This window comes from Erpetoichthys calabaricus, chromosome 6 (genome assembly GCF_900747795.2).
Source record: "Erpetoichthys calabaricus chromosome 6, fErpCal1.3, whole genome shotgun sequence".
NCBI classification, from domain to species: domain Eukaryota; kingdom Metazoa; phylum Chordata; class Cladistia; order Polypteriformes; family Polypteridae; genus Erpetoichthys; species Erpetoichthys calabaricus.
In genome coordinates, this window is record NC_041399.2 from 206,924,206 (window position 1) to 206,937,018 (window position 12,813).

The 12,813-nt window shown below is 44.5% G+C and overlaps 2 protein-coding genes across 2 annotated transcripts in view; one reads left to right on the forward strand and one right to left on the reverse strand.

Annotated features, from left to right (window-relative positions):
• Positions 1 to 12,813, forward strand: part of LOC114653822 (aerolysin-like protein) — a 989,661-nt gene that overhangs the window by 622,989 nt on the left and 353,859 nt on the right. The window lies entirely within an intron of this gene.
• Positions 1 to 12,813, reverse strand: part of gpr158a (G protein-coupled receptor 158a) — a 499,884-nt gene that overhangs the window by 141,321 nt on the left and 345,750 nt on the right. Inside the window, exon 5 of the mRNA XM_051928950.1 lies at positions 11,991 to 12,059. Within this exon, the coding sequence (XP_051784910.1) occupies positions 11,991 to 12,059 (69 nt within the window). The remainder of the gene's footprint in view (positions 1 to 11,990; positions 12,060 to 12,813) is intronic.

Below are 12,813 nucleotides of genomic sequence, written 5' to 3' on the forward strand. Positions count from 1 at the left end.
CCTTGTTCCAGTGCCCTTAGCTGCATCGTTGGATTTGGATTTGGTACTCTAATACTGGTGGTGCTGTGAAGGAGATCAATAACATCTTCATGGGCAGACACTGGAGGTTCCTAGAGTATTACAGGTCTACAGAAGTGCCCAGTTTGTAAATTCTGACCACAGAATTGTTGCTACTCTGAAGATCCAGCTTAGGTCCAAGTAGATTACGACCTACTAGGAGAATGAAGCTGGACCTGGCCAGACTCCAAGATCAGGCTGTTTCTAATGAGTTTGCACGCATTTTGTTTGAGGTACTTGCAGACTTGGGTGTAGTATCCAGGGTGAACTTCTCCAGGATGGTGGTAAGACTGTCCTCCTGGCATTACAAGCAATGTTTGCTTCTATTTGGGAGATGGGTGTCATCCCAAATGACTGGAAAATGGGACGTCATCCCTAAGGTGATCACCTGGATTGAGGCATCTACGGGGGAATAACACTGGGCTCTGTGCCGGGTAAGGTCTTCTCTTAATAGGATCCGTGATCACTTGCTCACATACTAGCGACCAGAGCAGTCTGGTTTTACGCCTAAGAAGTCTACCATTGACCGCATCGACCTAGCACTGAGGGTTCTCATCAAGTGCAAACACATATATCAGTTCCAATGCAGCCTTTGTTGATTTTCATAAATTGTTCAACTCAGTTCATTGAGTTGTCCTGTGGGAATCCTGAGACTTCACAGGATCCCCCCAAAGTTACTGGATGTCATGGCCGGCCTGTACACTGGTACTGTGAGTGCTGTGCAGAGTGGATGCAGAACCTCTGTGTTCTTCCCAGATGATCCTGGGGTTTGTCAGGGGTGTGTTCTGCTCCCACTCTGTTCAGTGCTTTCATGGACTGGGTATTGGGCAGGATCATGGGGTCCAGTGGCTGTGGGGCATCTGTTGATGAAGAAAGATTCACGGTTCTTGACTTTGCTGATGATGCTGTGATCTTCAAGGAGTCAATGGAGGCTCTGATCAGGGCTCTCAAAAGACTGAGCGAGGAGTCCGAGTGTCTGGGCTTGTGAGTGTCTTGGATAAAAACCAAGAGCCAGGCCTTTAATGACCTCTTGGGCACGGCCATCAGCAGTGTGTCTGTCTGCAGAGAGAGTGTCGACTTTGTTGAGAGGTTTTCTTACCTCAGCAGTGACATTCATGTCTCAGGTGACTCTTCCTATAAAGTCAGTAAACAGATTGGAAGAGCATGGGGGCTGGGGGCAATGAGGTCACTGCAAAGTAGTGTGTGGCACTCTTGATATCTTTGCAAAAGGACAAAAGTCCAAGTCTTTAGAGTCTTGATGCTTCCTGTTTTGCTATATGGTTGTGAGACATGGACGCTATCCAGTGGCCAGAGACAGAGACTGGATTCTTTCGGGATTGTGTTTCTGTGATTCTTCGGAGAATCTTTACTGCTGGTTTGGCTTTTTGATTAATGAGCGGTTGTTCACGGAGTCCTGAATAAGGCACATTACCTGCATTGTGAGGGAACGTTAGTTACGGCACTACGATGGGATTCTCCTTCCTGTGGACCCAAGTGGCTGGACCAGGCCAAGGGGATGCCCATGTAACACCCGGCTCATTTCCGGAGGGTGGGACTGGACCACATGTATGCCTGGGGGGTTGCCAACCAGGATCCCGAGGTGTTTCCTCGTGTGGTGGGTGTGGCAACACGCTGTACCAGTGCATTCTCCCCAACCTGACCTGACCTACCCATCTAAGACAGGATGAAATCTAAATAATAAATGTAGAATTTAGCATTAACGTTTGCATTGCACTGTCTATAGTCTCAAGGGACCCGATATGATTCTCAAACGAGGATACATGTGTGGGTACAACCTCTTAAAAAATTTGTAGTGATTAGCGGAGAAATCAGGCCTGGCAAGGGCACACCCACAGGGCTTCTTCCTAAAACACCCGTCACTAGTTCCTCCATTCTGTGCGCTAAACTAAACTGTCAGGGTTCAGGGAGAGAGCAAAAAGTGCTGAACAAAAGACTTTATGTTGAAAGAAAATAAAAAGCTAAAACTGCTTTTATGCATTCAGGGGCTCAGTAGCAAATGAAGCTTAATGATTCATTTGTACGCTATAATAACAGAGGTAACAGATGGACAAAATTAATAATAATTATAATGATAATACATTTTATTCATACAGTGGAACCTTGGGTCACAACCGTAATTCGTTCCAAAACTCTGGTTGTAACCTGATTTGGTCATGACCCGAAGTAATTTCCCCCATTGGATTGCATGTAAATACAATTAATCCGTTCCAGACCATACAAACTGTATGTAAATATATATTTTTTAAAGATTTTTAAGAACAAATATAGTTAAATATACCATAGAATGCACAGCGTAATAGTAAACTAAAAGTAAAAACATTGAATAACACTGAGAAAACCTTAAACAACAGAGAAAACTAACATTGCAAGAGTTTGCGCTATAACGCTACGAACCGATTGCCAAAAACACTTTTTTTGATGAGTTTTAAGCACAGGGAAAAAAATGAACATTTGAAAAATCTGTAATTTAATAGACAACCAAGAAAAGTAACATTGCAACAATGGACGCTACAAACTGATCGTTGTAAACAGAAATGAAGCGGAGGTTAAAATCCAATAGAAAAAAGACTTCATTAAATACAACGAGGTTAAAACAATGCTCGAATCAGTCTCTTTAAAAACAAGGCCGGTGTGTTCTTTTAACCTTATGTGTGTGTTTCTCGCGTGTGTGTGTCTCTCGCGTGTGTTTGTCTCTCGCGTGTGTTTGTCTCTTGCGTGTGTGTGTCTCTCGCGTGTGCATGTGTGTCTCCCTCTCACACGCGCGTGTGTGTCTCTCTCTCGCATGTGTGTGTCTGTGTCTCTCGCGTGTGTGTCTGGCTCTCTCGCGTGGTCTCTGTCTTGCACGTGCTCTCTCACGCTCTCTCTCTCTCTCTCTCTCTGCACAGGGAGAGACTGAGCACGTGCGGAAATCATCGGCGTGCACAAACCGAAAGGGAAACTGGCTTGTTCGTATACCGAGTGTGTGGTCGTGAACAGATGCAAAAGTTTGGCGAACTTTTTGGTTGTAACCCGATTTGTACGTGTTCAGAGACGTTCATGGGCCGAGGTTCCACTGTGTAGCACATTTACCATGCTCAAGGCATGCTTAACATGGACAGACACACACAAACGTAGACCACCATAGCTATATACATCTGAGAAGTGTTTCTGTTTCCTGTGGTATCTTATTGACATTTTAACTATTGCATCACTATATAGCATAACAATAGTGTTACGTGTTAAAACCTTGCTGCTGCTATTCTGTCATGGAACATTTGCATTTCCAATTAGATAGTAATGTTCAATTTCTTTAGTTATTCATTTAGACGTGCAGTCAGAAGGTGGGTGCGGTGCTGTGTCGTCTGAGCACCTACTGGTGTTGTTCGGCAGATTTGTTGATTTGGGTGTTTTGAGTACTGAAATCTGCATCTCTTCATTATCCACTCCCTTTTAACGGAGTGTGACACACCATTTACTTTAAAAGCATATTTCGCAGTTTATATTTTCATGAATATACCTGCCAATTCTTTCAAGCCTACATTAACTATCGTCGTAATGCTGAACAACAGGGAGCAGAGACAGCAACATATTATTCACGTTTACCATTTGTCCGCTCGTGCCGTTGAAAGCCAATATAGAATCTGATTCCTTGCAGAGGTTTTTCCCTTGCATCAGTAATGTGCCCTCTGCACACAAAACAAGTTGTTTTATATGACAGACACACAGACAGACAGACCGACATGGCTGTCACAGTTAGGATACACCTAAAAAGTAATCAGTTACAAGTTTACAACCTTAAACAATACCGTAACCAAAAAATGTGGCTGTGACAGTGACCACTAGTAAAAATTGGCTTTAGATTATAAAGATTCAGAAGCCATCGCAGGAGTCGGTTCAATAGCAAAGCACTGATAATAGCAACAAAACGTTTATTTCTGTAACATATTTTCATACACAGGGTATAGCTCAAAGGGCTTTATAAAATGTTAAAGAAGTAGTAACAAGCAAAGAAAAACAAATAAAATTAGTTAAGAGCAATAATGGACGAAACACCAGGCTCTGACTGCAATAACTGCAACAGAGTCTGGTCTTTTATACACTGGAAGCCATTCAGGTGATTGCAGAGTAGTTAACAGTATTACCTGAAGGGGAATTAGTAATTATGGACCTTAATTAGCTACATTTTACTAGTGAAAGGGAAACAAAAGTATGATACAGCAAATGTTAAAAACTAAATCCATCCATCCATCCATTATCCAACCTGCTATATCCCAACCACAGGGTCATGGGGGTCTGCTGGAGCCAATCCCAGGGCGCAAGGCAGGAAACAAACCCCCAGGCAGGGTGCCAGCCCACTGCAGGGCACATGCACACACACACACACACACCAAGCACACACTAGGGACAATTTAGAATCACCAATGCACCTAACCTGCATGTCTTTGGACTGTGGGAGGAAACCGGAGTACCTGGAGGAAACCTACACAGACACGGGGAGAACATGCAAACTCCACACAGGGAGGACCCGGGAGGCGATCCCAGGTCCCCAGGTCTCCCAACTGTGAGGCAGCACCTTCCCTTCTATATCTATAACCTCAGGCAATTAGATGTAGTAAAAAGACAAGCAGAAGTTAAGTTACACATAAGATAACGTATTATTTCAAATAATATAAAACATCGGTTTCCCACTGACTTATCAGAGGAGAATTAGGATTCTTCCAATTTAACAGAATAAGTCTGCGTGCCAAAAGTGTAGTGAATGCAATCACCGTTTGCTTGTCCTTCTCCAATTCAAGTCCGTCTCAGTTAGAGGATCTGTACAAAGTTTTTTCAAAACCTGGCAGGATTTAATCAATATTATTTTAGAATAAGAGAAATAACTATTACCGCATTTAATCCCCTTTTCCATCTCTTTTTTACATTGATATTTATTTCTCCCTTTCTTTTGTTTATTGTTGTCTTATTAAAAAGCCCTAAGCAATTCTCCTTCGGCTGAGCTCTCCTTCTCAGGGGTGGGGTTTGATTTGTCTTCAGTTTTGTTGGGTTATAAATTGATCTGTTTGTATGGAATGATTACAATGAAAATTAATAAAATAAAAATATAAAAAAAGATAATGTATTATTGATAATATTCATAAATAATAACAAAATGCAAAGTATATTTGAATACTTTCATTCACTTTGCTATTTTCGTTCTCACACTGATCTTCCTTGTTACCAATAAAGCAAGATAGTAAACCTCTTATAACAGCAGCTGTCTTCTTTAAACCAGATTTCTGTTTTCCTGCTTTTAATCCTTCCAGACCCCTTCCATTTTGTGGCATGCTCAGCTCAGGTTCTGCTTTCTCTACCTGCACTACAGGTTTGCATTTCTTAGCTTTAGCCTGCTTGCTTCTGCCACTCCACTGGAAGATGGCTGACTTTAACATAAATTTAGGCATTTCTGAGTCTACAATTATAATCTAATACAATTTGCCACCTTCGTTATGGGTTGGCCTACTTTTGCCCCTGTAAGCAAACATACACATACATACACAAAGATCCTAAAAGAATAAGAGCCGTATGAATGATGCATGCATGTCCCATCACTCCCTAGCACTTTAACCACTTAAATGCCGTATGAATGACGCATGCGATGTTCCACCACTCTCTAGCACTTTAATTAGGGACTCACTACCACCAGCACTAACAAACATGCGGGTGTCCTCGTGACACACATGAAGTCTCTACACTTTGTTGGTTTTATTCCATTCCACAACCAAACAATGTTCACTTCCACCGCATTTGTACACTGGATGCCCTAAAATTCACATACATAAACACACATATACATCAACAGTATTTGCAATCATGGTGCAAAACATAGTTACCCCAAAATCCTGCCCGACTACGCCAATTGTTTTGTCTTTGTCTTTAATCTTTCTTGCGGAGGTAGAAATGAATTAAGCAAAGAAACACTAACCAAACCAGTTTAAGGCACATCTTCCCCCAAATCCTGTCGTAAAATTCAAAGAGGCTCAGTTGTAAAAGGGGGGGGGGGGGGGGCAAACACGAATGCCTCTCACCAAAGTAACACTAAATTACATTGCTTTGCCTAAAAATCAAATAAAGACATACAAAATATTCATCAAGTTATATGTAAAATCTCACATCACAACAGTAGATGAAGGGCAGAAACGTAGAAACACGTAGACACCACCAGGAGTCAGCATTTCCTCCATGCCTGGTAAGTAACGCAAATGAATTTCAGGTAGGGACTTCTACAGTAAAATGGAGAACTAGAACACAAGTAAGCAGATGTTAGAAATTCTACTTTGTACCAGAGGGGTAGATGACGCAAAGTCATGGATTTGCTAACCTTCAGGCTCAAAATGGGGACAATACAATACAGATGTCAATGCTTACTGATTACTTGAAGGCATACAACCTGGGGGATGCCCAGAAACCTTTGCTCTTGATGTGATGTGAAATTTTGCATACAAGTAGATAAATATTTTGCATGTCTTTATTTATAACTTAGACAAAGCAATGTATTATTAGTGTTACATTATTGATAATAACAGCAATGGTTTGATGGTTTAAGAACCCCTTCCCCCATTTTTGGGTAATTTTACGACAGGGTTGGAGGGAAGTGCCTCAAACAAGTTTGGCCAATGTTTCTCTGCTAAAGTCTCTCTCTCAGCCCCCACGGGCAAGCCAGGATGCCTAACTGGCATGCATTTACCTTAACATACGGTTTGGAGGGCAGGTGTAAAGGTGTTCTATCCCCTCATTGATCTGAAGTATGGCAGTTTGGAACTGGCTTGTATCAAAAGTTTTTAAGTACCACAACGTCCTATTGGCTGTAGGGGTTAGACAGAAAAAATATAAATTTGCTTGCTTTACCTCCCTCTCTCTCTTACCAAACTGATGAAAGACCATCTCACACATCATGAACTGAAAAGGACAACACAATGAAGAGCACAGCTTGGCAGCCATATTGAGACAGGCATGCGGCCTGTTCTGAAGAAAGCTGACCACAAATGATGCCTTAACTAGAGACATTTTAAATAATTAACAAGTCTGTGTGCTGCCTGAAACTACACATCAGCATTTATCAGGTTGTATGGTTGCCAATATTCAAATGTACTTTACATATTGTTATTATTTATGAATATTATCAATAATACATTGTTTAAATTGTAACTTAACTCCTGCTTGTCTTTTACTACACCTAATTGCCTGAGGTTATAGATGTAGAAGGGAAGGTGGGGAGAAGTTATAATGTACAATACCTTATAAACATTCTGACAAAGGCTAGGACAGCACGGTGGCGCACTAGTAGCACTGCTGCCTCGCAGTAAGGAGACCTGGGTTCACTTCCTGGGTCCTCCCTGCGTGGAGTTTGCATGTTATCCCCGGGTTACCTCCGGGTGCTCTGGTTTCCTCCCACAGTCCAAAGACATGCAGGTTGGGTACATTGGTGATCCTAAATTGTCCCCAGTGTGGGTGTGTGTGTGTCCTGCGGTGGGCTGGCGCCCTGCCTGGGGATTTGTTCACTTTCTTGTGCACTTGTTATTGTAGGGGGCAATAGCTCCCAAGTTGGAATAAGGTCTTTTGTAATTGCGGCGTTTTATCCATCCATCCATCCATTGTCTCCCGCTTATCCGAGGTCGGGTCGCGGGGGCAGCAGCTTGAGCAGAGATGCCCAGACTTCCCTCTCCCCGGCCACTTCTTCTAGCTCTTCCGGGAGAATCCCAAGGCGTTCCCAGGCCAGTCGAGAGACATAGTCCCTCCAGCGTGTCCTGGGTCTTCCCCGGGACCTCCTCCCGGTTAGACGTGCCCGGAACACCTCACCAGGGAGGCGTCCAGGAGGCATCCTGATCAGATGCCCGAGCCACCTCATCTGACTCCTCTCGATGCGGAGGAGCAGCGGCTCTACTCTGAGCCCCTCCCGGATGACTGAGCTTCTCACCCTATCTTTAAGGGAGAGCCCAGACACCCTGCGGAGGAAACTCTTTTCGGCCGCTTGTATTCGCGATCTCGTTCTTTCGGTTACTACCCATAGCTCATGACCATAGGTGAGGGTAGGAACATAGATCGACTGGTAAATTGCGGCTCAGCTCCTTTTTCACCACGACAGACCGATGCAGAGCCCGCATCACTGTGGATGCCTCACCGATCCGCCTGTCGATCTCACGCTCCATTCTTCCCTCACCTCGTGAACAAGACCCCGAGATACTTGAACTCCTCCACTTGGGGCAGGATCTCGCTCCCAACCCTGAGTGGGCACTCCACCCTTTTCCGGCTGAGGACCATGATCTCGGATTTGGAGGTGCTGATTCCCATCCCAGCCGCTTCACACTCAGCTGCGAACCAATCCAGAGAGAGCTGAAGATCACGGCCTGATGAAGCAAACAGGACAACATCATCTGCAAAAAGCAGTGACCCAATCCTGAGTCCACCAAACCGGACCCCCTCAACACCCTGGCTGCGCCTAGAAATTCTGTCCATAAAAGTTATGAACAGAATCGGTGACAATGGGCAGCCCTGGCGGAGTCCAATTCTCACTGGGAACGGGTTCGACTTACTGCCGGCAATGCGGACCAAGCTCTGACACCGGTTGTACAGGGACCGAACCGCCCTTATCAGGGGGTCCGGTACTCCATACTCCCGGAGCACCCCCCACAGGATTCCCCGAGGGACACGGTCGAACGCCTTTTCCAAGTCCACAAAACACATGTAGACTGGTTGGGCGAACTCCCATGCACACTCCAGGACCCTGCTAAGGGTGTAGAGCTGGTCCACTGTTCCGCAAACAGGACGAAAACCCCACTGTTCCTCCTGAATCCGAGGCTTGACTATCCGACGGACCCTCCTCTCCAGAACCCCCGAATAGACTTTTCCAGGGAGGCTGAGGAGTGTGATCCCTCTGTAGTTGGAACACACCCTCCGGTCCCCCTTCTTAAAGAGGGGGACCACCACCCCGGTCTGCCAATTCAGAGGCACTGTCCCTGATGTCCATGCGATGTTGTAGAGACGTGTCAACCATGACAGCCCTACAACATCCAGAGCCTTTAGGAACTCCGGGCGTATCTCATCCACCCCCGGGGCCCTGCCATCAAGGACTTTTTTGACCACCTCGGTGACCTCAGTCCCAGAGATGGGGGAGCCCACCTCCGAGTCCCCAGGCTCTACTTCCTCATTGGAAGGCATGTTATTGGGATTGAGGAGGTCTTCGAAGTACTCCCCCCACCGACCCACAACGTCCCGAGTCGAGGTCAGCAGCGCACCATCCCCACCATATACAGTGTTGACACTGCACTGCTTCCCCCTCCTGAGAAGCCGGACGGTGGACCAGAATCTCCTCGAAGCCGTCCGAAAGTCGTTCTCCATGGTCTCCCCAAACTCCTCCCATGCCCGAGTTTTTGCCTCAGCAACCACCGAAGCTGCATTCCGCTTGGCCTGCCGGTACCTATTAGCTGCCTCCAGAGTCCCACAGGACAAAAGGGACCGGTAGGACTCCTTCTTCAGCTTGACGGCATCCCTCACCGCCGGTGTCCACCAACGGATTCGGGGATTGCCGCCATGACAGGCACCGACCACCTTACAGCCACAGCTCCGGTCAGCTGCCTCAAGAATAGAGGCATGGAACATGGCCCATTCGGACTCAATGTCGCCCACCTCCCTCGGGACATGGTCAAAGTTCAGCCGGAGGTGGGAGTTGAAGCTACTTCTGACAGTGGGCTCTGCCAGACGTTCCCAGCAGACCCTCACAACACGTTTGGGCCTACCAGACCTGACCGGCATCCTCCCCCACCATCGAAGCCAACTCACCACCAGGTGGTGATCAGTTGACAGCTCCGCCCCTCTCTTCACCCGAGTGTCCAAGACATGTGGCCGCAAGTCCGACGACACGTCGAGGCAACTAAAGTATTTTTTAACACAATCCCCACATTTCAGGGGCTCAAAAGTAATTGGACAATTGACTCAAAGGCAATTTCATGGGTAGGTGTGTTCAAGTCCGTCGTTATGTCATTATCAATTAAGCAGATAAAAGGCCTGGAGTTGATTTGAGGTGTGGTGCTTGCATGTGGAAGATTTTGCTGTGAACAGACAACATGCAGTCAAAGGAGCTCTCCATGCAGGTGAAAGAAGCCATCTTTAAGCTGTGAAAACAGAAAAAACCCATCCGAGAAATTGCTACAATATTACGAGTGGCAAAATCTACAGTTTGGTACATCCTGAGAAAGAAAGCAAGCACTGGTGAACTCAGCAACGCAAAAAGACCTGGACGTCCACGGAAGACAACAGTGGTGGATGATCGCAGAATCATTTCCATGGTGAAGAGAAACCCCTTCACAACAGCCAACCAAGTGTACAACACTCTCCAGGGGGTAGGCGTATCGATATCCAAGTCTACCATAAAGAGAAGACTGCATGAAAGTAAATACAGAGGGTGCACTGCAAGGTGCAAGCCACTTATAAGCCTCAAGAATAGAAAGGCTAGATTAGACTTTGCTAAAGAACATCTAAAAAAGCCAGCACAGTTCTGGAAAAACATTCTTTGGACAGATGAAACCAAGATCAACCTCTACCAGAATGATGGCAAGAAAAAAGTATGGAGAATGCGTGGAACAGCTCATTATCCAAAGCATAGCACATCATCTGTAAAACACGGTGGAGGGAGGCAGTGTGATGGCTTGGGTGTGCATGGCTGCCAGTGGCACTGGGACACTAGTGTTTATTGATGATGTGACACAGGACAGAAGCAGCCGAATGAATTCTGAGGTGTTCAGAGACATACTGTCTGCTCAAATCCAGCTAAATGCAATCAAATTGATTGGGCGGCGTTTCATGATACAGATGGACAATGACCCAAAACATACAGCCAAAGCAACCCAGGAGTTTATTAAAGCAAAGAAGTGGAAAATTCTTGAATGGCCAAGTCAGTCACCTGATCTTAACCCAACTGAGCAGGCATTTCACTTGTTGAAGACTAAACTTCAGACAGAAAGGCCCACAAACAAACAGCAACTGAAAGCCGCTGCAGTAAAGGCCTGGCAGAGCATTAAAAAGGAGGAAACCCAACATCTGGTGATGTCCAGGAGTTCAAGACTTCAGGCTGTCATTGCCAGCAAAGGGTTTTCAACCAAGTATTAGAAATGAACATTTGATTTCCAGTTATTTAATTTGTCCAATTACTTTTGAGCCCCTGAAATGAAGGGATTGTGTTAAAAAAATACTTTAGTTGCCTCACATTTTTATGCAATCGTTTTGTTCACCCCACTGAATTAAAGCTGAAAGTCTGCACTTCAACTGCATCGGAGTTGTTTCATTTAAAATTCATTGTGGTGATGTACAGAACCAAAATTAGAAAACAGTTGTCTCTGTCCAAATATTTATGGACCTAACTGTATTAATAATACAAAAGGGGAAAGTAGAGTAAAATATTACTCTACCAAGACAAAACAGCCCTTTAAAATGTATACCTTGTTTAGGGGTGCATGTGTTTCATCTGGAGTCTCTGGTGTTGGATCATTAGGTGACCCCACTTTCAAAACGATGCAACGTCAAGGTTGAGGACAAATGTACTAAGCTGTCACAACTCTCGTATTTAGAATTCAGTTTCATGGAATTCCTATAATCAAGATGGCATTTCTTTACATTCAACTGCATTGTTTTTGTGTATAAAATGGTTCATTCAAGATTGCACTCTGCTTCAACCAGGTTCATTTTAGTAGAAGATTTATGGCCTGCATTACAATTCTAATGTTCCCGTCCATGTCCCAGCCCCATTATGATCCACTCATCTGGACGTTTGTGCTTTCTCCCAAATTCCCATTTGGATTATTTCCAGCTGCTGAAACAATGTTGGCCCAGTGATTTTGTCTTAGGCACTCTACAGCACGATGATAGGCACTTCACAAAGCATTTTAGAGCCAAGTACTTACAGGAAAGTAAAGCAGCAACGCTCCGAATAAGATTGTCTCCAGCAGAATTAAGCCTGAAGCTCTTATGCTCTGAAAAGAGAAATAAAAATAATTAGTTTAAAAAAAACATACAGTTTGCATAAAAAAACATTCAAGAACAAAAGCAAGACAAAACAAACATGTGCTATGATAAAATAAAGTGGAAACATTCTTTAACGTTAAAAAATTAAGAGGACCCTTCAGGACTTTATGTTACCCCATGAATACCCTTAGATGAGATTGACTATGGCAATAAAACACACACACAATGTTGAGCAGTGATGGGCCTCTGTGCTCCAAGAACATTGCAGTCATTCAACTGGAAACCAGCCACTACCAGTATCTGCATGGGATGGCACAATGCCACACAGTTTTGCTGCCTGTCCTTTGGTTTGTTGATTTGGTGGTCTTCCCTTGAAGTGATGTTACCAGCCCAGCACACCATAGCTTAAAAATCCCAATGGCCCGCTGTCACTACCCATAATTCAGGAAAGCTCTCCCCCAAGAAAAAATCTGCCCTTTCTTATATACAGTGGGGCAAAAAAGTATTTAGTCAGCCACCACTTGTGCAAGTTCTCCCACTTAAAAAGATGAGAGAGGCCTGTAATTTCCATCATAGGTACACCTCAACTATGAGAGACAAAATGAGAAAAAAAATCCAGAAAATCACATTGTCTGATTTTTGAAGAATTTATTTGCAAATTATGGTGGAAAAAAAGTATTTGGTCAATAACAAAAGTTCATCTCAATACTTTGTTATATATCCTTTGTTGGCAATGACAGAGGTCAAACGTTTTCTGTAAGT